Raw genomic sequence first — 27,980 nt, forward strand, 5'->3', positions numbered from 1 at the left:
ACAATGTTGTGCTTCTGTGTGACATATAATGTATGTCAGTGTGTGATACAATGTTGTGCTTCTGTGTGACAGAGAGCGTATGTCAGTGTTTGATACAATGTTGTGCATCTGTGTCACAGTGTGTATGTCAGTGTGTGATACAATGTTGTGCTTCTGTGTGACAGAGAGTGTATGTCAGTGTGTGATACAATGTTGTGCTTCTGTGTGATAGAGAGTGTATGTCAGTGTGTGATACAATGTTGTGCTTCTGTGTGACAGAGAGTGTATGTCAGTGTGTGATAGAATGTTGTGCTTCTGTGTGATAGAGAGTGTATGTCAGTGTCGGATACAATGTTGTGCTTCTTTGTGATAGAGTGTATGTCAGTGTGTGATACAATGTTGTGCATCTGTCTGACAGAGAGTGTGTGTCAGTGTGTGATACAATGTTGTGCATCTGTCTGACAGAGAGTGTATGTCAATGTGTGATACAATGTTGTGCATCTGGGTGACAGAGAGCGTATGTCAGTGTGTGATACAATGTTGTGCTTCTGTGTGACAGAGAGTGTATGTCAGTGTGTGATACAATGTTGTGCTTCTGTGTGACAGACAGTGTATGTCAGTGTGGGATACAATGTTGTGCTTCTGTGTGACAGAGTGTATGTCAGTGTGTGATAGAATGTTGTGCTTCTGTGTGACAGAGAGTGTGTGTCAGTGTGTGATACAATGTTGTGCTTTTGTGTGACAGAGAGTGTATGTCAGTGTGTGATGTAGTGTTGTGTGTGTGTCTGTGTGACAGAGGTGTATGTTAGTGTTTGATGTAGTGTTGTGCTTTCTGTGTGACAAAGAGTGTATGTCAGTGTGTGACGTAGTGTTGTGCTTCTGTGTGACAGATGTGTATGTTAGTGTGTGTTTGTAACAGACCTTTCTATAACACACCTCTTACACACACACACTAACATACACCTCTGTCACACAGAAGCACAACACTACACGCCTCTCTGTCACACACACAATGAAATACACCTTTGTCACAGAGTCACACAACTTTCACACACTATCATAGACCTTTCTGTTATACAGATACACACCCACTCCTCTTTATATAAGTTACCTGCACAAACACTTTCTGCATGACATAGGCCTTACCTCCCTTCCTGCTCTCCCCATCACTCCTCAAAAGGCCAACACACAGCCCCCCTCTCCCCACATAAACAGACACACAGGGTCTGCCCCCTCCCTCCCACACAGGACTCTACTTAGGAAGTTATACTGTCCCAGGCTGGGGGCGGGAGAGAGGGGGACAAGAGAGACACAGAGCCAGGTCTCATCAGACATCCCTCTACAGACTGCACCCGTAGGATGCTGGGGTTCGTTCCTCCATGCAGTGCAAGGGGTTAAACTTTTAGGGGACATTGACATCCCGACAGTCACCTGGAGACAGACACCTCTGGGAACATGCTTAAGGAAGGTTAGAATTCAGACACAATGCAGACATCTATAACAGACTAAAGACTCACCTATACTCTAACTTATCAGCATTTGCACACACACAAACAGGCAAGTGACGTTACATATAAATCTGAATGTACAGGTAGATATTTAATTAAAATATATATGTGAAGTTTCTAACATTCAAACACACAGGTAACTAGGAATATTCATATGTTCACTAACATGTAATGCACATTCATGAGAACACTTTACATTGCTGTGTTTGAGCGTGTGTATATATATATTTATATATGCGTGTGTATATATATATATATTTATATATGCGTGTGTATGTGTGTGCGTATATATAAAATGTCTTGTGTGTGTGTATGTACTGTATATATATATATATTTATATATATATATGTGTGTGTGTTTATATATATATATATGTGTGCGTATATATAAAATGTCTTGTGTGTGTGTATGTACTGTATATATATATATATATATATATATATATATATATGTGTGTGTTTATATATATATATATATGTGTGTGTATGAATAGAAAGATACATAGGTATATATATATATATATGTGTGTGTGTTTGTATGAATAGATAGATATATAGGTATATATATATATATATATGTGTGTGTGTGTGTGTGTATGAATAGATAGATATAAAGGTATATATATATGTGTGTGTGTGTATGAATAGATAGATACATAGGTATATATATATATATGTGTGTGTGTGTGTATGAATAGATAGATATATAGGTATATATATATGTGTGTGTGTGTGAATAGATAGATATATAGGTATATATATATGTGTGTGTATGTGAATAGATAGATATATAGGTATATATATATGTGTGTGTATGAATAGATAGATACATAGGTATATATATATATATATATATATATATATATATATATATATGTGTGTGTGTGTATGAATAGATAGATATATAGGTATATATATATATGTGTGTGTGTATGAATAGATAGATATATAGGTATATATATGTGTGTATGAATAGATAGATATATAGGTATATATATATATGTGTGTGTGTATGAATAGATAGATATATAGGTATATATATATGTGTGTGTGTATGAATAGATAGATATATAGGTATATATATGTGTGTATGAATAGATAGATATATAGGTATATATATATGTGTGTGTGTATGAATAGATAGATATATAGGTATATATATATGTGTGTGTGTATGAATAGATAGATATATAGGTATATATATGTGTGTATGAATAGATAGATATATAGGTATATATATATATGTGTGTGTGTATACATATATACACACAGTGTTATAATAAAAAGTAATAACACTTTGTGTTAAAAAGACAGGAATACAAACATTATCATAACAAAATACTACATGCAAAGAATGCACTTCACCTGAACATATGAGATAATGTCACAGGCTATTGGTCTTGCATCATATAAAAAAGTACAAACACGTCGCATGTATTAATGTGTATACAACTTGTGTGATTCCTGCAGGCAGATGAGGGGAGATGCTGGCTATATTCTGGGTTCTATTGCTCTGCCTGCGGGCACAAGATGTTAGTCCATCCAGGAGTCACCTAGGCATATGTCCGAATGAACTAAATGCTAATCTTTGGGTGGATGCCCAGAGTACGTGTGAGCGGGAGTGTCGGTCTGACCAGGTAAGAAAAAAAAAAATAACCCTAAAATGTAATCTCTTTTCTTCACAGTCAGAGCATCTTATTTTATGATTAGCAATGAGAAAATAAAAAAAAAATAAAAAAAATCCTGTTCTTGATCCAGAAAAAACAGATGTTCTTTGAAAACTTCTATAAAATAACTGTACCAATATAAACTGATAGATCTATAAAGCAATCTGGTAAACTGGGGAAGTATAGCTATTTTTTTATTAGTGTTTTGTAGAAAAGCAAATTGGTTACAAAAGATTTTTGCTTTTATCATGCTGTCTGAAAATTCTTTATATTGGAAGCATGAGGTTTCTCTATCTATATTGTTGAATCTATCTATCTATCTATCTATCTATCTATCTATCTATCTATCTATCTATCTATCTATCTATCTGTTGTGAACCTGCCTCTTCAATGGGTCAGCAACCCGGGTACTAAGCAAAAGATATACTATCACAAAATCCAAGGACTCATGGGATTAAGAACAAAGCGTTTTTAATAGACTTTTTTCCTTCATTGTTCCCTCCGGCTGCCCATCACAATTTTTTTTTTCTCCATGAGTTTGAGTGCCGTATGACTAGCATGACTATTGGATAAGAGATAGAAACATCAACTCACGAATAAAATTTGTTTTGCTGTGGGGTGCTAGAGGGGGGTATTGCAATAGAACGATGAAGAAAATAAAAAGGTTATAGTGAATATTCACTTCAAAATGATGAATTAAGGTTCATTTAATTTATTGTATAGATTCAGGTTAGGTTTTCAAGAACGTTAACATTTAGAATCACTTTAAATATACTTATACGTAAACCAGCAGATTCTGAGCCCTGTCAAGTAGGTGATAGGCTGAAAAATACTTTAATTATACAACCTGCAAGTACTTGTTTCGTTTCATCAAGAATATGTTTGTAGATGTTTGACCATAAAAAGAATAGCTGAGCTCCAGTGATCTGCATGGAATAAGTTATTGTCAGAATTAACACACACATGTATATATTGCAAAAAGAGGAGCTCGCAACAATGATTGTAAAAATGTCATAGCGAAAAAACTCCATCTAAATATTAAGGTTATGATTAGTTTAGGTTAACCCATGAAGTGGTAAAAATAATTACAATGCACTGTAATATTTTAGTAGAAGTTATATTTTGCTGTTGGGGTTCCATTTCAGACAAGAACCTCTATGTATGTATGCATGTTTATTTGCATCTATCTATTTATAGATCTATCTGTGAATATCTATTTATCTAGCTCTCACTATGTCTATCTGTCTGTCTGTCTAGCTTACTAGTAATGATATACTGGCTTATTAAGACACTCTAGGGCAATACACTTTACTGGGACAGATCCATTAGAATGTTTTGGACTTGGGAGGAACTAAACTCTGCTAAAGTCACTGACATCTAGTTGTTTTGGTTTTTAAGTATTTGATCCGTTGATCCTTAACTGTGTCAATGCCATTAGTGTACTTTGGTCAAGAGTGAAGTGACAAATTGACAGGTCACTGCTATTAGTTCATTTAGGGGAATGAAGGTCAAACTCAGTAAAATAAACATAGTATTCATAATTGCTCTAGCCTGAAAGATGAAATGTGTTAAAAAAAAGGGCTTTTCATCAAAACCTATTCATTGCATTCATTGTTGCTGTAGTGTAAGCTCACTAGATTGTTCAATGCTAAACCCTGTTTTTAGGTGTATTTTTCAGTGTTAAACCGTGCTTTTCAGGTGTTTGTAACTTTAAATAGAATTAATATGTTTATGTGAAATTTATCATTTTTTGTAGGCACCCTCACGGACTGGAAATGTTGAAAATTAAAAGTAAATTGATTATTTATTACTTTAAGAGTTGAAAACAGGTACTTTTCATCTGTCTCTTAGCAATGAAAATGATTAGCCCAATCTACCACTAAAAACACTGCACCAATCTTTATTTGACATGCCTAGATGTTATTAATCTAGCAGGTGCATTTTTTGTCTGGTAAACAAATGACCAGTAGTTTCTAAGATATAAAGTACCATTTTGTTCCAACATTTTGAGAATGCTTACATGCAAACATCTTAAAAAATTAGACATGCTCATTAGAGATTTGGCAGCAGAGGTTTGTGGGAATTGTAGTCCCAGACAATGGATTGATGTAGCATAGAGGAAAGTTAGGACCTGTAGCAATTTCTTGTAGAATGTATGTGTGTATATATATATATATATATATATATATATATATATATATATATATATATATATATATATATATATAAATAAATACATACAGTATCTCAGAAAAGTGAGTACACCCCTCACATTTTTGTAAATATTTTATTATATCTTTTCCTGTGACAACACTGAAGAAATGACACTTTGCTACAATGTAAAGTAGTGAGTGTACAGCCTGTATAACAGTGTAAATTTGCTGTCGCCTCAAAATAACTCAACACACAGCCATTAATGTCTTAACCATTGGCAACAAAAGTGAGTACACCCCTAAGTGAAAATGTCCAAATTGGGCCCAATTAGCCATTTTCCCTCCCCGGTGTCATGTGACTTGTTAGTGTTACAAGGTCTCAGATGTGAATGGGGAGTAGGTGTGTTAAATTTGGTGCTATCACTCTCACACTCTCTCATACTGGTCACTGGAAGTTCAACATGGAACCTCATGGCAAATAACTCTCTGAGGATCTGAAAAAAAGAATTGTTGCTCTACAAAAAAATGGCTTAGGCTATACAAAGATTGCCAAGACCCTGAAACTGAGCTGCAGCATGGTGGGCAAGACCATACAGCGGTTTCACAGGATAGGTTCCACTCAGAACAGGCCTCGCCATGGTCAACCAGAGAAGCTGAGAGCCCGTGCTCAGCACTCAAGACCTGCAGTAACAAAAATAATAAACGAAAATATATAAAGCTTAAGAATATACCAAAAAATTCAGAGTGTACCGTATTAAACAAAACGGAAGAAGAGAAGAAAAAAATATTAGATAAGGGGAGGGTTTAGTAGAGATATTGTCTCCAATATATGGGGTAATCATCCAGTTGTATCAGCTGAAGGAAGAGGGGGGAAGCACGATAGTGATCGATTATCTGCAGTTGGATCTCCTTGGAGTGGGATAATATTACTCTGTCCCATTTGGCCAAGAAAGCTTTCAATTTGTTATTCAAAAAAAGTCATAGGATCAAAATTAATTGATATTTCATATTGTGCACAAAAGCATCTATGCTCTGTGCTTTTCTATCCTTCCAAGATTTTAAAATCATTTGCCTGGCTATTAGAATTGCAGTATTTAGCAAGGGCTTATTCTGAGTACTTCTTTATGAAGTAAAAAAAAAAGATATGAATAGACTCTAAGTTGAGTCTAATAGGTAGAAATATATTTAGCCCAAACTCTATTTGCTTCCAAAATGTTTGGATTTGTCGACGATTTGACCCAAATATTTCAAACTTGGATTGGTCCCTCCATTATACTCTTTTCCACTGATCTTCATTCCAATCTTTGTGAGCTTTAGCATATCTTAGCCTTTTCACCCTGTTTCCTTTCCAAAAAAGTGGTTTCTTGGCTGCTACCCTTCCACAAAGACCATTCCTGATCAAGCGTCTTAGGACTGTAGAAGGGTCAACTTGGCATCCTGATGAAGCTGCCAGATGCTGAGCCAGGTCCTTGAAGGACTACTTCCAGTCTCTCAAAGAAGAAACTAGGGAAAACCTCATCAGATTTTGAAAGTTTTCTTGGCCTTCCAATCCTTTTTGTTTGTCCTTGACCTCTCCTGATTCTTCACATTTCTTTTTAACAGCTTGAATACCACATCTTGAGTATCCACTTTGTTTGCCTATTTCCCTTTGAGAGTGGCCTTTCTGATGCAAAAGTATGACTTTATGTCTGTTAAATCTGTGATTTCACCTTGCTCCTGAGACCAAGCATATTCACCTTGATGCCTTTGTATGCTCACCTTGCTCCTGAGACCAAGCTTACTCACCTTGATACCTGTGTATGCTCACCTCCTTGCTCCTGAGACCAAGCATATTCACCTTGATACCTGTGTATACACACCTTACTCCTGAGACCAAGCATACTTACCTTGATACCTGTGTATACACACCTTACTCATGAGACCAAGCATACTTACCTTGATACCTTTGTATGCTCACCTTGCTCCTGAGACCAAGTATTCTTACCTTGCTCCCATGTATACTCTCCTGGATCCTGAAAGTACAGCAGAATATCCTGATACTGGTGTATGCTCACCCTGTTCCTGAAGATGTGTCTACTGTACCTATCTGGAATCCTGCAACAGTCTCACCAACAGAACCCGCTGGGTATCCTGTGCCTGCTGAGAAACCTGTGCCTACCATACCAGTGACAGCCTTCTTCGCTCCTGCTTTACCTGCTATACCTATCTGGTATCGTGCAATTGTCTCACCAACAGTACCCGCTGGGTATCCTGTGCCTGCTGAGAAACCTATGAGCTTTAGCATATCTTAGCCTTTTCACCCTGTTTCCTTTCCAAAAAAGTGGTTTCTTGGCTGCTACCCTTCCACAAAGACCATTCCTGATCAAGCGTCTTAGGACTGTAGAAGGGTCAACTTGGCATCCTGATGAAGCTGCCAGATGCTGAGCCAGGTCCTTGAAGGACTACTTCCGGTCTCTCAAAGAAGAAACTCGGGAAAACCTCATCAGATTTTAAAAGTTTTCTTGGCCTTCCGGTCCTTTTTGTTTGCCCTTGACCTCTCCTGATTCTTCACATTTCTTTTTAACAGCTTGAATACCACATCTTGTGTATCCACTTTGTTTGCCTATTTCCCTTTGAGAGTGGCCTTTCTGATGCAAAAGTATGACTTTATGTCTGTTAAATCTGTGATCTCACCTTGCTCCTGAGACCAAGCATATTCACCTTGATACCTGTGTATACACACCTTACTCCTGAGACCAAGCATACTTACCTTGATACCTGTGTATGTTCACCTTGCTCCTGAGACCAAGCATATTCTTACCTTGCTCCCATGTATACTCTCCTGGATCCTGAAAGTAAAGCAGAATATCCTGATACTGGTGTATGCTCACCCTGTTCCTGAACATGTGTCTACTGTACCTATCTGGAATCCTGCAACAGTCTCACCAACAGTACCCGCTGGGTATCCTATGCCTGCTGAGAAACCTGTGTCTACCATACCAGCGACAGCCTTCTTCGCTCCATCTGTACCTGCTATACCTATCTGGTATCCTGTAATTGTCTCACCAACAGTACCCACTGGGTATCCTGTGCCTGCTGAGAAACCTATGAGCTTTAGCATATCTTAGCCTTTTCACCCTGTTTCCTTTCCACTTTCCAAAAAAGTGGTTTCTTGGCTGCTACCCTTCCACAAACACCATTCCTGATCATGCGTCTTAGGACTGTAGAAGGGTCAACTTGGCATCCTGATGAAGCTGCCAGATGCCGAGCCAGGTCCTTGAAGGACTACTTCCGGTCTCTCAAAGAAGAAACTCAGGAAAACCTCATCAGATTTTGAAAGTTTTCTTGGCCTTCCGGTCCTTTTTGTTTGCCCTTGACCTCTCCTGATTCTTCACATTTCTTTTTAACAGCTTGAATACCACATCTTGAGTATCCACTTTGTTTGCCTATTTCCCTTTGAGAGTGGCCTTTCTGATGCAAAAGTATGACTTTATGTCTGTTAAATCTGTGATCTCACCTTGCTCCTGAGACCAAGCATATTCACCTTGATACCTTACTCCTGAGACCAAGCATACTTACCTTGATACCTGTGTATGCTTACCTTGCTCCTGAGACCAAGCATATTCACCTTGATACCTTTGTATGTTCACCTTGCTCCTGAGACCAAGCATACTTATCTTGATACCTGTGTATACTCATCTTGCTCCTGAGACCAAGCTTACTCACCTTGATACCCGTGTATGCTCACATCCTTGCTCCTGAGACCAAGCATATCCACCTTGATACCTGTGTATACATACCTTACTCTTGAGACCAAGCATACTTACCTTGATACCTGTGTATATACACCTTACTCCTGAGACCAAGCATACTTACCTTGATACCTTTGTATGCTCACCTTGCTCCCACGTATACTCTCCTGGATCCTGAAATTAAAGCAGAATATCCTGATACTGGTGTATGCTCACCCTGTTCCTGAAGATGTGTCTACTGTACCTATCTGGAATCCTGCGACAGTCTCACCAACAGTACCCGCTGGGTATCCTGTGCCTGCTGAGAAACCTGTGTCTACCATACCAGTGACAGTCTTCTTCACTCCAGCTGTACCTGCTATACCTATCTGGTATCCTGTAATTGTCTCACCAACAGTACCCGCTGGGTATCCTGTGCCTGCTGAGAAACCTATGTGTACCATACCAGTGACAGCCTTGTTCAAATCAGCTGTGCCTGTTGTACTTAATAATTATTCTTTAATACTCTAATCAGACACCAGTGTCTAATGGACTTTGAAGATCACAGAAAAGGCCTTACGTAAATCACTTAGCAGAAACAATCTGCAGTACCTGCTGTTCTTTAATTTCTCAATCAGTAAAGCTTTCAAGAGACTTTCATTTGTTCTATGTATCTCTTCCTGCATTCTTAGTGCCACACATACCCTTAACCTTCACAATTGATAATGTTTCTGACATTCTTAGTTTAGTCCTAGCCTGGCCTGGCCATCAATCAGGTGTCTCAATTGGATCGAAAATCATTGTTAAAACCTGGTTTGTCTGCTAAAAAAGATTCAAAGAGAATGATTTTTGTATCTGAATTTTCCAGACAAAGTGATCAGGTTTGGAAAATTATCAGAAAATATTGGGGTATCCTAAAAGATTGCAATTCGGAGGTTGTTGAATTTGACCAAATGCCTATGCCAGCATATAAGCGCAGTAAGAGCTTGAGGGACTCTTTGATTAAAGCTGACATTGGCCCTGGTAGAACATTGTCACAGCGGTTTATCACCAAAAAGAATTTAGGCTGTTTTCCCTGTTTAGGGTGTAGCAATTGTAATTCTATAGTAAGGAGTCCCTATTTTTTACACCCACATAGTGGTTATAAATTTCATTATAGGGACTACTTTACTTGTAATAGCAATTATGTTATCTATATGATCAAATGCCCATGTGGGAAAGCCTATATTGGCGAGTCCTCTAGGAGGGTACGGGATCGAATCACTGAACACAAGAGCAACATCAGATGTAAGGTACTCACTGCACCAGTAGCTTATCATTTTCTAGCTATGGGACACCATATTAGCCAACTGAGGTTCCAGGTAATCGAACAAATTAGGACCCCTCGTAGGGGTGGCAATAGGGATACCCTTTTGAAACAACGTGAATCCTATTGGATTTTTAAGTTGGATACCCTGGAACCTAGGGGGCTTAATAGAGAGATAGACTGGTCTGTGTTCTATTGAACTGGTGTTGCTCTTGTGTTCTCATATTCTGTAGTACTAGTCTTAAATCATGGTGCTTAATGTTGTATAAATAAGTTCTAATGAATAAATTGCAGTGTTTTTTGCATGTGTAGATGTGGTTCTGTTATAGGGGCTTCATAGCTGTTTTGTTTTTAATTTTTGTACATGGTCTACCTATCTTTCACCAGCAGATGGTGCTGTTGCATTTATAGAATGTAAATTACAAGATTGTAAGGGTTAAAATCCCAAGGTGAGCTATTTAAACAGGTGTACCTGTACTATCACTTACCACATGATTAAGGGGCATGGCTCCCCAAAACGTCGTGGCTGTTTGACTCTGCACTTTCTAAAATAAAGCATTGAAACTTTGGCATGTTGGAGAGCTTCATTTTTACATTTTTCTAGATTTAAAGGGACATTATACACTAGATTTTTCTTTGCATAAATGTTTTGTAGATGATCTATTTATATAGCCTATACAGCTTTTGTTTTTTAAAAATGTATAGTTTTGATTATTTTTAAAGACCGTTGCCTGATTTTCAGAGCCCCAAGGTTGTAGAATACTGATATATACCTACTTCAGATTGCTCCTGTTTGTGTAAAGAGTATTTTCATATGCAGGGGGGGGAGTGTCTGCTCTTTTTTGCTTTCACTGGGTGTTCCAGACTAACCTTTTCAACAATGCTAAACTTGGAGCTTCTAAGTAAGTTTTTAAAAGGTTTTATACTGGATTTGTAGATCAGTATCTGTGCATATTACTCTTTATACTAGTGTCAATTACATGCAGTTATATGAAAATAGGTGTATACTGTCCCTTTAAGCAAATTCACCTATGAAAGGGTCTATAGAAGACACTGTAGAAGAACAATAAGTTCAACAACAATATAGTAATGCAAAAAAAATTCCCAAAGAAGTTCCAAGCATCCACGACTGAAGAAAATGTGTTTAAATAAAAAGTCAAAAGTCTCTCAGATATAGTGTGAATTTAAAATAGTAAATTTATTAGTAACTATTAAAAAAGGCAGACTCTGTTAGAAAAAACAAAGGGTGAACAGCAGTAAAAAGAAAGTCTGACCGGTTTCGGTCACTCAGACCGTAGTCTTAGACATAAAATGCAGACTACAGGTGTATGCTATTTAAAGCCACAACCCATCTGCAATTGGTGTAGTTTATACACTGCACATACATGCTTTAACCCTTTAGGTGACAACATATTTTAAATTAAGGTCACAACATTTTATTAGAAAACTAAAAAGTGTTATATAACTTAAATGCATTAAGTGCATATATATATTTTGTATATTACATGTGATGATGACAATAATAGCTAGAAAGACTTAATACTCTATAGTACATACAAAGTAAAATCAATTATTGAGAAAGTATGTCTGAACATTTGTCAGTCTTAAATAGAAGGAATAAGGATGTAAATACTTAAACAGGAAGTAACAATGCTATAGATTATTCATTATACATAAGGCATATTAATAGTAGTGAATGGCAAAGATGTGTTTTAACCTAACTGCTACCAAAGTTAGTAATGATAACATGAGATATTAATAAGTTTGAAATTGATAGAAACGATGACACAACACTGTATGACACATGAATAGATATTAACATGCCTATCTTTAGCTACATAAATAGATATTAACATGGCTATCTTGTAGATTATAGATTTTAAAATAATAATAATTAAACAGGTATCAAACTAGAGCTAAACAGTGGCAACAAGATAATATAATATAATCACTAGTTATAGTTTAACACATATACTTTCCAGCTTAACACTTTATGGAGTTTAAAACGTTTGTTAGACTGTTATTTTTAATATTTGATACCAGTACAATAAAAATCACTAATATCCTATAATTTACATCCATATTACTGATGTAAGCCTATTTAATGAGTAATGAATTTTTAAAATCTTTAGTTTTCAACTCCCTTTCATTGTTTGAACTTACAAAGAATTTCCTACCCAGTATACTACCTATGCCAGTAATTAATAATGTCAAACTCTGAGTTAAATCCTGTAGGTAGCAGGCTACCGAGTTTATGAATCCAGTATATCTCCTGTCTGGATAAGATGTGAAATTTGTTGCCACCTCTTGGGGGACTTACAATCTGCTCGATAGCCTGCCACCTAAAGGTACTCAGATTTCCATGATGGACCTCCAAAAAATGTTTAGATAGAGCTGAAACCGCTCTCTCTTGGTTCACGTATGAAAGATGCTCTTTTATCCTAGTCCCCACTTCCCTAGTGGTTCTGCCCACATATTGGCGGACACACTGGGTACATTCTATCAAGTATACCACATATCTGTTACCACACTTAACACATCCTTTTGTGTAAAAAACTTCCATAGTTGTAGCTGAAGTGAAGGTATTAGATACATATATGTGGTCACAAGATTTGCATGACCTTTTTCCACATTTGTAGGTACCATTGAAGTGTAACCAAGAATGATTTCTTTTTTCCTTCTTGAGCATACTAGGGGCTAAAAGATTGCCCAGCGTCAGATTCTTTTTGTAAACAAAGTTACACCCATCTTTAATGACGCCGCGCAGTCTAGTGTCCCCTCTTAGAATCGGCAAATTCTTTCTTATTATATTACACACTTGGTAATATTGATTAGAGTATGTAGTAACCAATGTTGGTTTTGTCTTTGTATCAGTTCTGTTAGTCAATTTCTTTGTCTTGTGTGTAAACAAACCCTCTCTGTCCATTTGGCTAACTTCAATATAGGATCGTTTGACCAATTTTTTAGGGTACTGTCTGTCTGCAAACCTTTCGCTAAGGCTTTGACTCTCTCCCTGAAAATCTTCAAAACGAGTACAGTTTCGTCTAGCTCACATAAATTGACCTTTGGCAATACCCTTAAACACATGCCCAGGATGACTGCTGCGAGCGTGTAACAGGGCATTGCCCGAGATCGGTTTTCTGAAGAGAGTAGAGTTTATCTTTTTGGAACATTGATCAAATGTCAATGTAACATCAAGGTAGTTGATGGATCTCTTGTTCCATTCAAACGTGAACTTCAGGCCTATCTTATTCTTGTTAAGATGTTCTACAAATGCCTGTGCCTGAGAATGACCTGAAGACCAAATAATCAACAGGTCATCAATGAAGCGCATATATTTCACTATTGAAGATGAAAAGATGTTGCTATCTCCATAGACGTGGAACCGCTCCCACCACCCCATAAAGAGGTTGGCATAAGAGGGGGCAAATTTAGCCCCCATATCGGTTCCACGTCTCTGGAGATAACAATCATCATTGAACATGAAAAAATTATGTTGCAACAGGAATTCAATGGCTCGAATCAAAAAGTTTCTGTGTTCCTGTGAAATATTGGTATGTTGTTCCAAAAAGAAAGAAACCGCCTTAATGCCGAATTCATGGGGTATTGTTGAATATAATGAGACCACATCTATGGTGAGCCAACTAAATTGTGGTTCCCAAAGTGTGGTCTCAAATTTTGATAGCGCATGTGCAGTGTCACGTATATAACTAGGTAGACAAGAGACCAAAGGCTGGAGATAGTCATCTACCCATTTGGAAAGTGGCTCCAAAAGGGAACCTATTCCGGCCACTATGGGCCTACCTTGTACATTTGTCAGGCTTTTATGGACCTTTGGAAAATGATGGAAGATGGGCATCACCGGACTGTCCACTAGGAGGCAGTCAAATGACAGCTGATCAATGATGCCCATCTCCAAACCATCATCCAAAAGATCCACAAGAAGATCTTTATAGTTTGCGGTGGGATTTCTGGGAAGTAGTTGATATGCTTCAGCATCGCTCAACTGTCTGAGTGCTTCATCAATATATGTATTCTTATCCAGAACAACCAAACTACCACCCTTATCCGACTGACGGATAACTATGTGCGGGTTGTTCTGGAGAGTGACGATAGCCTCTCTTTCTCTCATTGACAAGTTCGAAGCCTTACCAGTCTGAGATTTTGAAAGAAGTGTAAGATCTTCCACTACTCTTTTGTGAAAAACCTCTAAGCTCTTACCCCTTGTCTGTAAAGGATAAAAGTTTGAGCGAGACTTCAGCGTGTGTTGTATTTTGCCACATTTCTGGGTATTAGGAATTTCTCCTTGTATAGATAGATCCTCAAGATTAGTGAGGGCACATATATCTGTAAAACACATCTTGTCATAATCTGGTGTATTGAATATCTCTGCTGTATGTGTAGGTGTCATAGTATCTGTATCTGCAAAATGTTTTCTAAGAGTTAGATCTCTCACCAATCGTTTGACATCTGATGGTCTAAAAGAGGTCAAAGTTACGTGAAGGCACAAAGCCTAATCCATAACTCAAGACTCTTTTTTCAGTGTCAGATAGTGTATATGAGGAGAGGTTGATAACTGTGTTATCTATTGGTACTGATGTCTTTGCACCTATCTGGTATCCTGTAATTGTCTCACCAACAGTACCCACTGGGTATCCTGTGCCTGCTGAGAAACCTATGAGCTTTAGCATATCTTAGCCTTTTCACCCTGTTTCCTTTCCAAAAAAGTGGTTTCTTGGCTGCTACCCTTCCACAAACACCATTCCTGATCATGCGTCTTAGGACTGTAGAAGGGTCAACTTGGCATCCTGATGAAGCTGCCAGATGCCGAGCCAGGTCCTTGAAGGACTACTTCCGGTCTCTCAAAGAAGAAACTCAGGAAAACCTCATCAGATTTTGAAAGTTTTCTTGGCCTTCCGGTCCTTTTTGTTTGCCCTTGACCTCTCCTGATTCTTCACATTTCTTTTTAACAGCTTGAATACCACATCTTGAGTATCCACTTTGTTTGCCTATTTCCCTTTGAGAGTGGCCTTTCTGATGCAAAAGTATGACTTTATGTCTGTTAAATCTGTGATCTCACCTTGCTCCTGAGACCAAGCATATTCACCTTGATACCTTACTCCTGAGACCAAGCATACTTACCTTGATACCTGTGTATGCTTACCTTGCTCCTGAGACCAAGCATATTCACCTTGATACCTTTGTATGTTCACCTTGCTCCTGAGACCAAGCATACTTACCTTGTTACCTGTGTATGCTCATCTTGCTCCTGAGACCAAGCTTACTCACCTTGATACCCGTGTATGCTCACATCCTTGCTCCTGAGACCAAGCATATCCACCTTGATACCTGTGTATACATACCTTACTCCTGAGACCAAGCATACTTACCTTGATACCTGTGTATATACACCTTACTCCTGAGACCAAGCATACTTACCTTGATACCTTTGTATGCTCACCTTGCTCCCATGCATACTCTCCTGGATCCTGAAATTAAAGCAGAATATCCTGATACTGGTGTATGCTCACCCTGTTCCTGAAGATGTGTCTACTGTACCTATCTGGAATCCTGCGACAGTCTCACCAACAGTACCCGCTGGGTATCCTGTGCCTGCTGAGAAACCTGTGTCTACCATACCAGTGACAGTCTTCTTCACTCCAGCTGTACCTGCTATACCTATCTGGTATCCTGTAATTGTCTCACCAACAGTACCCGCTGGGTATCCTGTGCCTGCTGAGAAACCTATGTGTACCATACCAGTGACAGCCTTGTTCAAATCAGCTGTGCCTGTTGTACTTAATAATTATTCTTTAATACTCTAATCAGACACCAGTGTCTAATGGACTTTGAAGATCACAGAAAAGGCCTTACGTAAATCACTTAGCAGAAACAATCTGCAGTACCTGCTGTTCTTTAATTTCTCAATCAGTAAAGCTTTCAAGAGACTTTCATTTGTTCTATGTATCTCTTCCTGCATTCTTAGTGCCACACATACCCTTAACCTTCACAATTGATAATGTTTCTGACATTCTTAGTTTAGTCCTAGCCTGGCCTAGATTTAAAGGGACATTATACACTAGATTTGTCTTTGCATAAATGTTTTGTAGATGATCTATTTATATAGCCTATACAGCTTTTGTTTTTTAAAAATGTATAGTTTTGATTATTTTTAAAGACCGTTGCCTGATTTTCAGAGCCCCAAGGTTGTAGAATACTGATATATACCTACTTCAGATTGCTCCTGTTTGTGTAAAGAGTATTTTCATATGCAGGGGGGGGGGGAGTGTCTGCTCTTTTTTGCTTTCACTGGGTGTTCCAGACTAACCTTTTCAACAATGCTAAACTTGGAGCTTCTAAGTAAGTTTTTAAAAGGTTTTATACTGGATTTGTAGATCAGTATCTGTGCATATTACTCTTTATAGTAGTGTCAATTACATGCAGTTATATGAAAATAGGTGTATACTGTCCCTTTAAGCAAATTCACCTATGAAAGGGTCTATAGAAGACACTTTAGAAGAACAATAAGTTCAACAACAATATAGTAATGTAGTAACAATTCAATACACAAAAAACACCCTTTGATAATAAAGCCCCAGTCTCCAGAGCTCAATGTGAGCAGGAAAAGCAAAGTTCATCAACAGGGCCAGGATGGCTGCACTCCTCTTCACACGAAAAAGTGGAACAATTATACGATATCTGGCAAGCAAAAAACAGGCGCCTCGTGTGTATTAGTAGTCCATATCAAATTACAGAGTATGTAAAGCAAAAAGGGTAATTACATTTCAAACGGGCACCCTTATCTGCTGGTAGACGCAGGCTAATGATTTAACAGGTGCATCAGTTCACCTACTCCCGGTTACTGCAACTGTCCCCGGATTCCTTCAAAGTCTCAAACCACACTTCACATCAATCAAAACGGTGTGCTGGCTTGTAAATATAAGGCTTGTTAACACTGATCATTAAAAGTTGATTTATTAAAATAAATTTAAAAAAATGCAGTGTATAAAACTGGGGGCCTGTTATATTCTAATTCCCCCCCCTTGGAATCTTTCATTGGTCTTGATGAGGTTTCTCATTATCTTATTTAGGATAAGGTGATGTATTCTATTTAAGTTGGGACATTGTTGTTCCTTCCTTATGTTTAATTTCCTTAGATTTATTCTGCGTGCCCCATTTGTTTTGGCTTCTGTTAGAGCTTTGTAGTGTTATGTTGACACTACTAAGGTTTTCAGACAAACTTTTTGTCAGGGTTTTTTCCCTGTTGTGTTTGCCATGTGCTGCTGGCAGCCATTTTACTCACCTCTCTTCCTGACTATGGTGCATTGTGGGGGATGCTGCTCATTTCCTGCACTTCCTTTTATGGCCAGACTGGTGTGCATCATCCATGTGAGACAGGATGCAGTCTCAGAATTGTGATGTCATCACTTATTATTTAAAGGGCCTCTGTTCAGTATGCTTTGCCTTTGCGTTGTCTCAGACCTGTTTGTGAGAGTTCTTGTGGATTACCTGGCTGCCTGACGTCCTTCCTGGTTCCTGACTCTGCTGTTTTCCTTGTTCCTGATTCCGGCTCGTCTGACTATTCGCTTTGGCTCCTGACTCGGCTCGTCTGACTACCAGCTCTGGTTTTGACTCCTGGCTTGTTATTTGACTTGTGGACTTATTATTATTTTTTACTGTCAGCGTTTTTTTCCCTGTTGTGTTTGCCATGTGCTGCAGGCAGCCAATTTACTCACCTCTTTTCCTGACTATGGTGCATTGTGGGGGATGCTGCTCATTTCCTGCACTTCCTTTTATGGCCAGACTGGTGTGCATCATCCATGTTAGACAGGATGCAGTCTTAGAATTGTGATGTCATCACTTATTATTTAAAGGGCCTCTGTTCAGTATGCTTGGCCTTTGCGTAATGTCAGGGTGCCAGGAATCAGACTGAGACGAGAAGTGCAAAAATAATCACACCTTTATTCAAAGTAAAAAATAATAAAAAGTCCACAAGTCAAATAACAAGCCAGGAGTCAAAACCAGAGCTGGTAGTCAGACGAGCCGAGTCAGGAGCCAAAGCAAATAGTCAGACGAGCCGGAATCAGGAACAAGAAAAACAGCAGAGTCAGGAAAAAGCCAGGGATCAGGAACCAGGAAGGACGTCAGGCAGCCAGGTAATACACAGGAACTCTCACAAACAGGTCTGAGACAACGCAAAGACAAAGCATACTGAACAGAGGCCCTTTAAATAATAAGTGATGACATCAAAATTCTGAGACTGCATCCTGTCTCACATGGATGATGCACACCAGTCTGGCCATAAAAGGAAGGGCAGGAAATGAGCAGCATCCCCCACAATGCACCATAGTCAGGAAGAGAGGTAAGTAAAATGGCTGCCAGCAGCACATGGCAAACAAAATAGGGAAAAAACCCTGACAGTAGTCAGGAGCCAAAGCGAATAGTCAGACGGGTTAATCCTGTGGCCTACGCTCTTGACCTTCCTCCTGCTATGCGCATCTCCAATGTTTTTCATGTCTCCCTCTTGAAACCATTGGTTTGTAATTGGTTACCACTGTGTTGCCTCGTCCTATCTTTGTTGACAATCATGAGGAGTATGAGGTCAGCAGCATTATTGACTCACGTATATGTCCAGGGGCCGTGTACAGTATTTGGTTCACTGGAGGGGCTATGGTCCGGAGGAGTGTTCTTGGGTTCCCTCCTCTAATGTTCATGCTCCCGCCCTCCTCCGTGCATTTCATGCCCGTTTCCCCAATAAGCCTTTTGTCCTCCCACGGGGGAGGGGTCGTTGAGGGGAGGGTACTATCAGGGTTTTTTCCCTGTTGTCGTTGCCATGTGCTGCTGGCAGCCATTTATCTCACCTCTCTTCCTGACTATGGTGCATTGTGGGGGATGCTGCTCATTTCCTGCACTTCCTTTTATGGCCAGACTGGTGTGCATCATCCATGTGAGACAGGATGCAGTCTCAGAATTGTGATGTCATCACTTATTATTTAAAGGGCCTCTGTTCAGTATGCTTTGCCTTTGCGTTGTCTCAGACCTGTTTGTGAGAGTTCCTGTGTATTACCTGGCTGCCTGACGTCCTTCCTGTTTCCTGATCCCTGGCTTGTTCCTGGCTCTGCTGTTTTCCTTGTTCCTGATTCCGGCTCGTCTGACTATTCGCTTTGGCTCCTGACTCGGCTCGTCTGACTACCAGCTCTGGTTTTGACTCCTGGCTTGTTATTTGACTTGTGGACTTTTTATTATTTTTTTGCTATTAATAAAGGTGTGATTATTTTTGCACTTCTAGTCTCAGTCTGATTCCTGGCACCCTGACACTTTTAGTTTGATGTTCCCTTTGCTGGTTCTATGTCATTCTGTTGTCATTTTTGTTGCTGTTTCTTTGGCTTCTTGGATGAAGCTTTTAAATTTAGTTTACTTTGAGGCAGGTTAGCCTTCACCCAGGTGGGTTTCTGTTCTTTCTTTCAGTCCAGTTATAGGGATGGGTGAATGTGTTGAAAGTGTAATTTGTTTGGTAGAACGAAAAGTTCTGTGGACATTTGTTTTGGACAATCGAATGTTGATAAGAATGAAAATCAATTAAGATTCGGTAATCGAATGCCACTTTCGTTTTTGAATGTTAATAATTAGATTCAATATCCACATTCAAAATGTTGAATATAACATTCAATTTAATAAATACTATTCAGAAGTTCAATAGTTCATGTGGTAGGGAATTTAGTAAATTAATACATAATAGACACAAATAAATCAATTTGAATGTTTCTATTTTGAATATTGCATTATTTAAATATTACATTTAAAGAGAGCATTAGAAATACTTTTACAAATATACTGATTCACATTTTTCGAATTAGAATATTGCATAATTCGAATCGAATTATTAGAAAAATTTGAATTGAATATTACATTTAAAGAAAGCATTAGAAATACTATTACATTAAACGAATGTTAGAATATAGTACAAACATTTTAAATTTGAAACTAACGAATGTGTTAAAATTAGTTTAATTTTTCAAATGTTGCAAAACATTTTTCCATCCCTATCCAGTTGCCTTTTCTTATATTTCTGATTGTTTTGAGTACTTAAAAAAGAGAGAAGAGAAAAGAAGCACTATTAGGGCACACTTTACATACTATTATTCAGCTAGATTACGAGTCTTGCGTTACGAGTAAAAAAGCAGCGTTAAGGCTCATAACGCTGCTTTTTTACTACCGCTGGTATTACGAGTCTTGCCGATTTAGGGGCACCGCACACTTTTTTGGCCTTACCGCAAATCAACGTACGCAATTTGCGTATAGTCTTTTTTTCAATGGGACTTCCATAGCGCTGGTATTACAAGCTTTTTTTTTTTAGGCCAAAAAGTGAGCGGTACAGCCTATCCCGCAAGATTCGTAACGCATTCTAAAGTCAGTAGTTATGAGTTTTACACTACAAAGCTGTAGCATAAAACTCATAACTAAAGTGCTAAAAAGTACACTAACACCCATAAACTACCTATTAACCCCTAAACCGATTCCCTCCTGCATCGCAAACACTAAAATAAAATTATTAACCCCTAATCTGCTGCTCCCGACATCACCGCCACTATAATAAACATATTAACCCCTAAACCACCGCACTCCCGCCTCGCAAACACTAGTTAAATATTATTAACCCCTAATCTGCCGTCCCCAACGTCGCCACCACCTACCTACATTTATTAACCCCTAATCGGCCGCCCCCAACGTCGCCGCCACTATACTAAAGTTATTAACCCCTAAACCTAAGTTTAATCCTAACACCCCCTAACTTAAATATAATTAAAATAAATCTAACTAAAATTTTCTATCATTAACTAAATAATTTCTATTTAAAACTAAATACTTCCCTATAAAATAAACCCTAAGATTGCTACAATATAACTAATAGTTACACTGTAGCTAGCTTAGGGTTTATTTTTATTTTACAGGCAAGTTTGTATTTATTTTAACTAGGTAGAATAGTTACTAAATAGTTATTAACTATTTACTAACTACCGAGGTAAAATAAATACAAATTTACCTGTAAAATAAAACCTAACCTAAGTTACACTAACACCTAACACTACAATTAAATAAATTACCTAAATTAAATAAATTAACTAAATTAAATACAATTATCTAAATTACAAAAAAAGCAAAACACTAAATTACACAAAATAAAGAACAAATTACAAGAGATTTAAACTAATTACACCTAATCTAATACCCTATCAAAATAAGAAAAGCCCACCCAAAATAAAAAAAAACCCTAGCCTGAATTAAACTACCAATAGCCCTTAAAAGGGCCTTTTGCGGGGCATTGCCCCAAAGAAATCAGCTCTTTTACCTGGAAAAACAAATACAAACAACCCCCCCAACAGTAAAACCCACCACCCACACAACCAACCCCCCAAATAAAACCCTAACTAAAAAAACCTAAGCTCCCCATTGCCCTGAAAAGGGCATTTGTATGGGCATTGCCCTTAACAGGGCATTTAGCTCTATTGCGGCCCAAACCCTAACCTAAAAATAAAACCCACCCAATACTATCCCCTGAAGATCCACTTACAGTTTTGAAGAGCCGACAACCATCCTCAACGAAGCCGGGAGAAGTCCTCAACGAAGCGGCAAGAAGTCCTCAACAAAGCTAGGAGAAGTCTTCATCCAAGATGGGAGAAGTGGTCCTCCAGACGGGCAGAAGTCTTCATGCAGACGGCATCTTCTATCTTCATCCATCCGGCGCGGAGCGGGTCTATCTTCAAGACATCCGGCGCGGAGCATCCTCTTCCAGCAAAGTCTTCTTCCAGAATGAATGTCTATTTAAGTGACGTTATCCAAGATGGCGTCCCTTAGATTGCAATTGGCTGATAGAATTCTATCAGCCAATCGTAATTAAGGTTGAAAAAATCCTATTGGCTGATGCAATCAGCCAATAGGATTGAACTTCAATCCTATTGGCTGATCCAATCAGCCAATAGGATTGAGCTCGCAATTGCGACCTCTGCACCCCCTGTAGTTTCTCCACTGCGTAATATATATATAAAAGGGGTGAATACACCGACATTTAAAAACAACTAAAAAACATATAAGGATGACTGCTCCCTGAGTGTGTGTGGTTATACTATTAAGTCCCAATCCGGTTGACACAGCAAAATCAAATCAACAGATATACGAGAAGTAATTTCCTTGAAGGTAGTGAAAATATAAGCTATTGAATCAGCAGCCAAAGTGGCTGATACCTAATACCGTTTATTTCCTTTATAAAAGCTACCTGGAATCCAACTCATAAAAATTAAGCTAAGCTGTGTGGCGATGCTGTTATAGTTCACATATAGGTGGCACAAATATAGAGCTATTAGGTGAGAGAAACTGGTACTGATACCTTTATTACAGTAATTATAAGCTCCCAGAATACCAATTCTCTGAGTAGAACTGTGTTCACATATAGATGATATAAATATAGAGCTAATGAGTGACTGTTCCCTGTCTGTGTACTATAGTTGATTCAGTCTCATTACCGCAGTTAACCTCATGCGGTTCCGGTTTTTGTGTGTGTCACAATATAGCTTAAGCATCACTTAGAAAGTTGTAACTTGGGTACCGTTAAATATGGTAATAATTGGTAAATCCTTCCAGCTGCTTTTGCTGTGAATTTAACAGTTTTGTGCCTATGCAACATATATGTGAACAACCTATATCCCTCTCAATAGTCTTAGCTTTATCCTAGAGCTATAATTCTAACAACATTATCCACGGTAATAATAGGTATCAGCCACTTTGGATGCAGATTCAGTAATATTTCATTGTTACTCTGGTAACACTAACTACGGTAATATTTTGTAGCTTTGCTAGCATTAAACTGAAATAATTGGTAATAGGTATTATAGAGCTATAGCTCTGGCAAAGTTAACCACGGTAATAATTGGTAATAGGTATCGGCCACTTTGGTTGCAGTTTCTGTAGTATCTAATTGTTGCTCTGGTAACACTAACCACAGTATTATTTGGTAGTTTTAGTAACACTTAGAACAGTAATAATTGGTAATAGGTACAAGCCATTTAGGCTGCATATTCTATAGTTCTATATGTATGCCACCCATAGGTGTAATAACCACCTATCAATCTGATAACTACGTATGATAATACAGTTCAATTGCTGCTTAGAGAATTGTTATTTTGGGAGCTTATTATTACGGCAATTAAAGGTAATAGTACCAGCCTGTTTCAATCATTAGCTCTACTCATTAGTTCTACTCAGATAATTGGTATTCTGGGAGCTTATAATTACTGTGATAAAGGTATCGGTACCAGTTTCTCTCACCTAATAGCTCTATATTTGTGCCACCTATATGTGAACTATCACAGCATCGCCACACAGCTTAGTTTAATTTAATGAGTTGGATTCCAGGTAGCTTTTATAAAGGTAATAAATGGTAATAGGTATCAGCCACTTTGGCTGCTGATTCAATAGCTTATATTTTCGCTATCTTCAACGAAATTACTTCTCATATATCTGTTGATTTGATCTTGCTGTGTCAACCGGATTGGGACTTAATAGTATAACCACACACACTCAGGAAGCAGTCACCCTTGTATGTTTTTTAGTTGTTTTTAAAATGTCTGTGTATTTATCCCTTGTATATATATTACGAGTAAAAGTTAACTTTTAAATTTTCAATGTGGTCAACCCCATCTTCTCTCTTATTTATGGTATAACTTACACCCACTAATAGTATGTAAAGTGTGCCCTAATAGTGCTTCTTTTCTCTCTTTTTTAAGTACTCTATACCTTAGCACTAGGCACTGCCCTCTTATATGTATATATTACTTTAGTTGGGATCTGGGTGTTTTGGTCACACTTATCTCTCTGATTTAAGTATCAGGGAACCTTTTTATTTCTGATTGTTTTATCAATGGACCAATTTGGTCTTCCTTGCATATATTTTCTTTTACCATTTTCATGTTTTGCCTTTTCTAAGGTAGCCTTTGGTAGGATGTCCTTCAGACATTTGTCTCAGGTTAACTTATTTTCTGCCTGTTGGTTATTTTTTTATTGCATTTTGTAGGCTCTATTGGGGTAGTGGATTTAGTTTCTAAGTTAAAAAAAGATGTTTCATAGATCCCTCCCTTTTCTGTTATTACTCATGGACTCCACAGCTTGGGTACTTCCCAGGAGTAGAGTTCACAAGACCACACCCTGTTTTTGATCTGGGTTGTTTTTTTCCTTTTTTGTGCACATCTTTCCCTGCTCCTTTTATGACTCATTCATTTTTTCCTACCTCATTTTGCTTGGCTATACGTTAGACTAAGGTACCTGTGAGGTGGGAGGGGTTTTATAGAGTTCTTGGAGTTTGGAAATCTTTGCCTCCTCCTAGTGGTAAGGAAGAGTAGTTTACAGGAGTAATGGATTGTGGACTCTCACCACCATGAAAGAAACTGGACAGATAGCTCAGCATGCTAAGGCACTGTGGCTGAGTTCTGTAGCAACCCAAGGGTTGCAGGTTCGATCCCCGGCGAGGTCCACTCAGCCTTTCATCCTTCCGAGGTTGATAAAATGAGCAGCGCCTTGAGACCCTTACGGGTGATTAGCCACGCTTTACAAGTACCCAATACTATACAATACAAACTAATTTATCAGGTAAGCATAAATTATATTTTCTTTCATAAAGGTGGTGAGAGTCCATGATCCATTACTCCTGGGAACTAACACTCAAGCTGTGAGACTAACAAGCAGAAAAAAAATATGCAAGTAATCATGCCAAGGAGTGAAAAAAACACAAGCTTCCACCCAATTTTTTCTATTGCTTTTTGCGGCTCTTATTTTCTTTTCCTATCTTCCTCTTTTCTGTCTTGGCTATACATCAGACTAGTTTCTAGTAAGGTGGGAGGGATTTTTAAGGGCTTTTGGAGTTTTGGCCAGAAGAATAATTCCCAGGAGTAATGGATCATGGACTCTCACCACCAAGAAATAAATTAATTTATCAGGTAAGCATAAATTATATGATTTAAAGGTAATAGTCACCTTCTTCAAACCTGTGGGTAACCCTGTGTAAAACCTATTTTTTCTTGTACGTTGTATGCGGTACAGCCAACGCAAAGCTGTGCCACTCATTATAATGGCAGATCACTCTTTTGCCTCGTAGGAAACGGCAAATGGTAAAGAATTCCTCTACTGAGGCAAAGGAGTACGTCCCCATGAAAAGTTATAGCGAGGGAGGTACAAATTTGTTTTGATTGTATGGCATTTTCAAAACAGAAAAAATGTGTTTAACAAGGGGGGGGGGTGAGTAACTTGAATTATTAATTATTACTTTTTAAAAATATAAATCTACATATATTTATTGAAGATTTTTTTAAAGACATATATATTGTGTGTAGCGCATAGAGTATTAGGAACTGTTCCTAAGACTGAATTTACTATCATTTTAATGTTTCTTTATATTTTTAAAAAACATACCATAGGCACTGCAATGCTTATCTATGCAATCATTAAAAGGTACATGGAACCTAAAATGTTTCTACGATAAAGTTTACAATTTTAAATAACTTTCCAATTTACTTATATTATCAAATTGACTTCATTTTATTAGTATCATTTGTTGGAGGAGCTACTGAGAGCTAGCTGACCATATTGGGCCTATGAAGAGAGTCATATTTGTGCAGCCACCATTCAGTAGCTAGCTCCCAGTAGTGCACTGCAGCTAATAAGCCTACCTAGGTATGCTTTTCAACAACAGATACCAAGAGAACAAGGCCAATTAGATAGTAGAATACATTTGGAAAGTTGTTTAAAATTATATACATGAACGTTTAATTAACTGATACCAGCTTTGTATGGATAGATTTGTCCTAGAGAATAAATAATGATGTTCATGATTAAGAAGATAAAGATTGTTAACTAAAGTTCCCATAAAGCTTATTAACAATGTTATTAATTCACTGACCTCATTACTACAATATCTGCTATTTTATTTCCCCACAGGATTGTGAAGCCTTTGAAAAATGTTGTACAAATGTGTGTGGACAACAGAGCTGCGTGGCTGCGCGATACCCAGATTCCGGTGTGTTGGCCCAAGGATCTCTCCAGCCTTCTACTTGTGCTGGCTTTGTGTGTACTCAGCAGGGCTCAGATTGTGAGATGTGGGAGGGACGTCCTGTCTGTCGTTGCCGGGAACGATGTGGGAAGCAGCCAGGTTTCACCTGTGCGTCAGACGGCCTCACCTATTATAATCACTGTTACATGGACGCTGAGGCTTGTGCCAGGGGCATCAGTCTGACAGAAGTGCCTTGTAAGTTTGTTTCATCGTGGCCCAATACTAGCCCAGCACCTTCTGAGACTACACCACAGCCCACCCAACCACCACCACCTCTGGAGCTATCGGTTCCACCTGCGTTGTATCATACTCCGGCCCCTCAGTCTGTACTTATTGGTGGAACTGTGGGCTTGCAGTGTGAGTCAAGTGGACACCCCCAACCTGAAATCCTCTGGGAGAAAATGGGTGATGTACCTTCTACCCCACTGATGCGACCTGACCAAATGTATGGAAATCTGGTGGTAACTAATTCGGGTCAACTTGTTATATACAATGCCCGTCCGGAAGATGCTGGCATCTATGTTTGCATGGCACGGAACTCTGCAGGGCTTCTCCGAGCTCACTTTCCACTCTCTGTCTTAAAAAAACCTATTGCTCCTAAAGGTGCTCTCCAAAGGTCATTACATCCTTTAGAGTGTCAAAAGATTCCAGATCGCAGGGAGTGCCAAGGTCCTGTTATGGTACGTTGGTACTATAACACTCAGAGTGGCGAGTGCCAAACATTCCTTCAAAAGGGATGTTCAGGCAGTGGCAATGTTTTCTTAACCTATGAAGAGTGTCGAGCATCATGTCACCCCAAGCCTCCTGATCCTTGCACTTTACCACCTGTTAGAGGCCCCTGCAAGGTTCCAGAGTGGCGCTGGGCATATAGCACGCTGATGCGCCAGTGTTTCTCTTTCATCTATGGAGGCTGCCAGGGAAATCAGAACAATTTTGAGACCCGACAGGCCTGTGAGGAGCGATGCCCATTGCCCCGTGCCAAGCAGTGCCAAGGATGCCATCTAAGAGGAAGGCTAGTGCCTAGCCTGTGTCGTAGTGACTTTGTTATTGTTGGCAAACTGGAGGAATCTGGAGAGGAGAGAGTCCTTCGAGTTGCTCTGAATGAAGTACTAAAGGATGACCATATGGGTCTTCGCCTCTTCCACACAAAATATTTGGAGGTTACCATTGGAGATGGTGGCAATGTAGGTGCTTGCCCTTGTGCCAACCTGGCAGGGTCAGGGGATGGATATCTCCTGATAATGGGAGAGGTTCAGGATGGCATGGCCTTGCTTGGTCCCTTTAGTTATGTTCGTCCAGTCAATGAAAAAAGACTTAGGAAAGTCAAGGACATGTTGAAAAAAGGAACATGTGACTTGCTTAACAGATTCCAAGACTGATAAGTGGCACATATAATATCTATACCATCTTCGTCATATAGATACTTTTCTAAAAGGGTCATGGATTTTAATTTGAAGGGACATTAAAGTATTATTTTTCTCTGCTACATCTGAAGGAGGCTACTTTACAATGCATTAAAGTTTAAAAACAAACAAGTTTTCTGATTAAAAATATACTAGCA

The 27,980-nt window shown here is 38.6% G+C and overlaps 1 protein-coding gene across 1 annotated transcript; it reads left to right on the top strand.

Moving 5' to 3' along the window:
* The first annotated feature begins 1,284 nt into the window (after nt 1-1,284).
* On the top strand, nt 1,285-27,980 carry WFIKKN1 (WAP, follistatin/kazal, immunoglobulin, kunitz and netrin domain containing 1). The gene is made up of 3 exons (XM_053695189.1): nt 1,285-1,447; nt 2,958-3,124; nt 26,308-27,980. The coding sequence occupies exons 2-3, from the start codon at nt 2,972-2,974 to the stop codon at nt 27,796-27,798; spliced, it is 1,644 nt and encodes a 547-aa protein (XP_053551164.1). The 5' UTR covers nt 1,285-1,447; nt 2,958-2,971; the 3' UTR covers nt 27,799-27,980.

Source organism: Bombina bombina, chromosome 11, assembly GCF_027579735.1.
Source record: "Bombina bombina isolate aBomBom1 chromosome 11, aBomBom1.pri, whole genome shotgun sequence".
Lineage (NCBI taxonomy): Eukaryota > Metazoa > Chordata > Amphibia > Anura > Bombinatoridae > Bombina > Bombina bombina.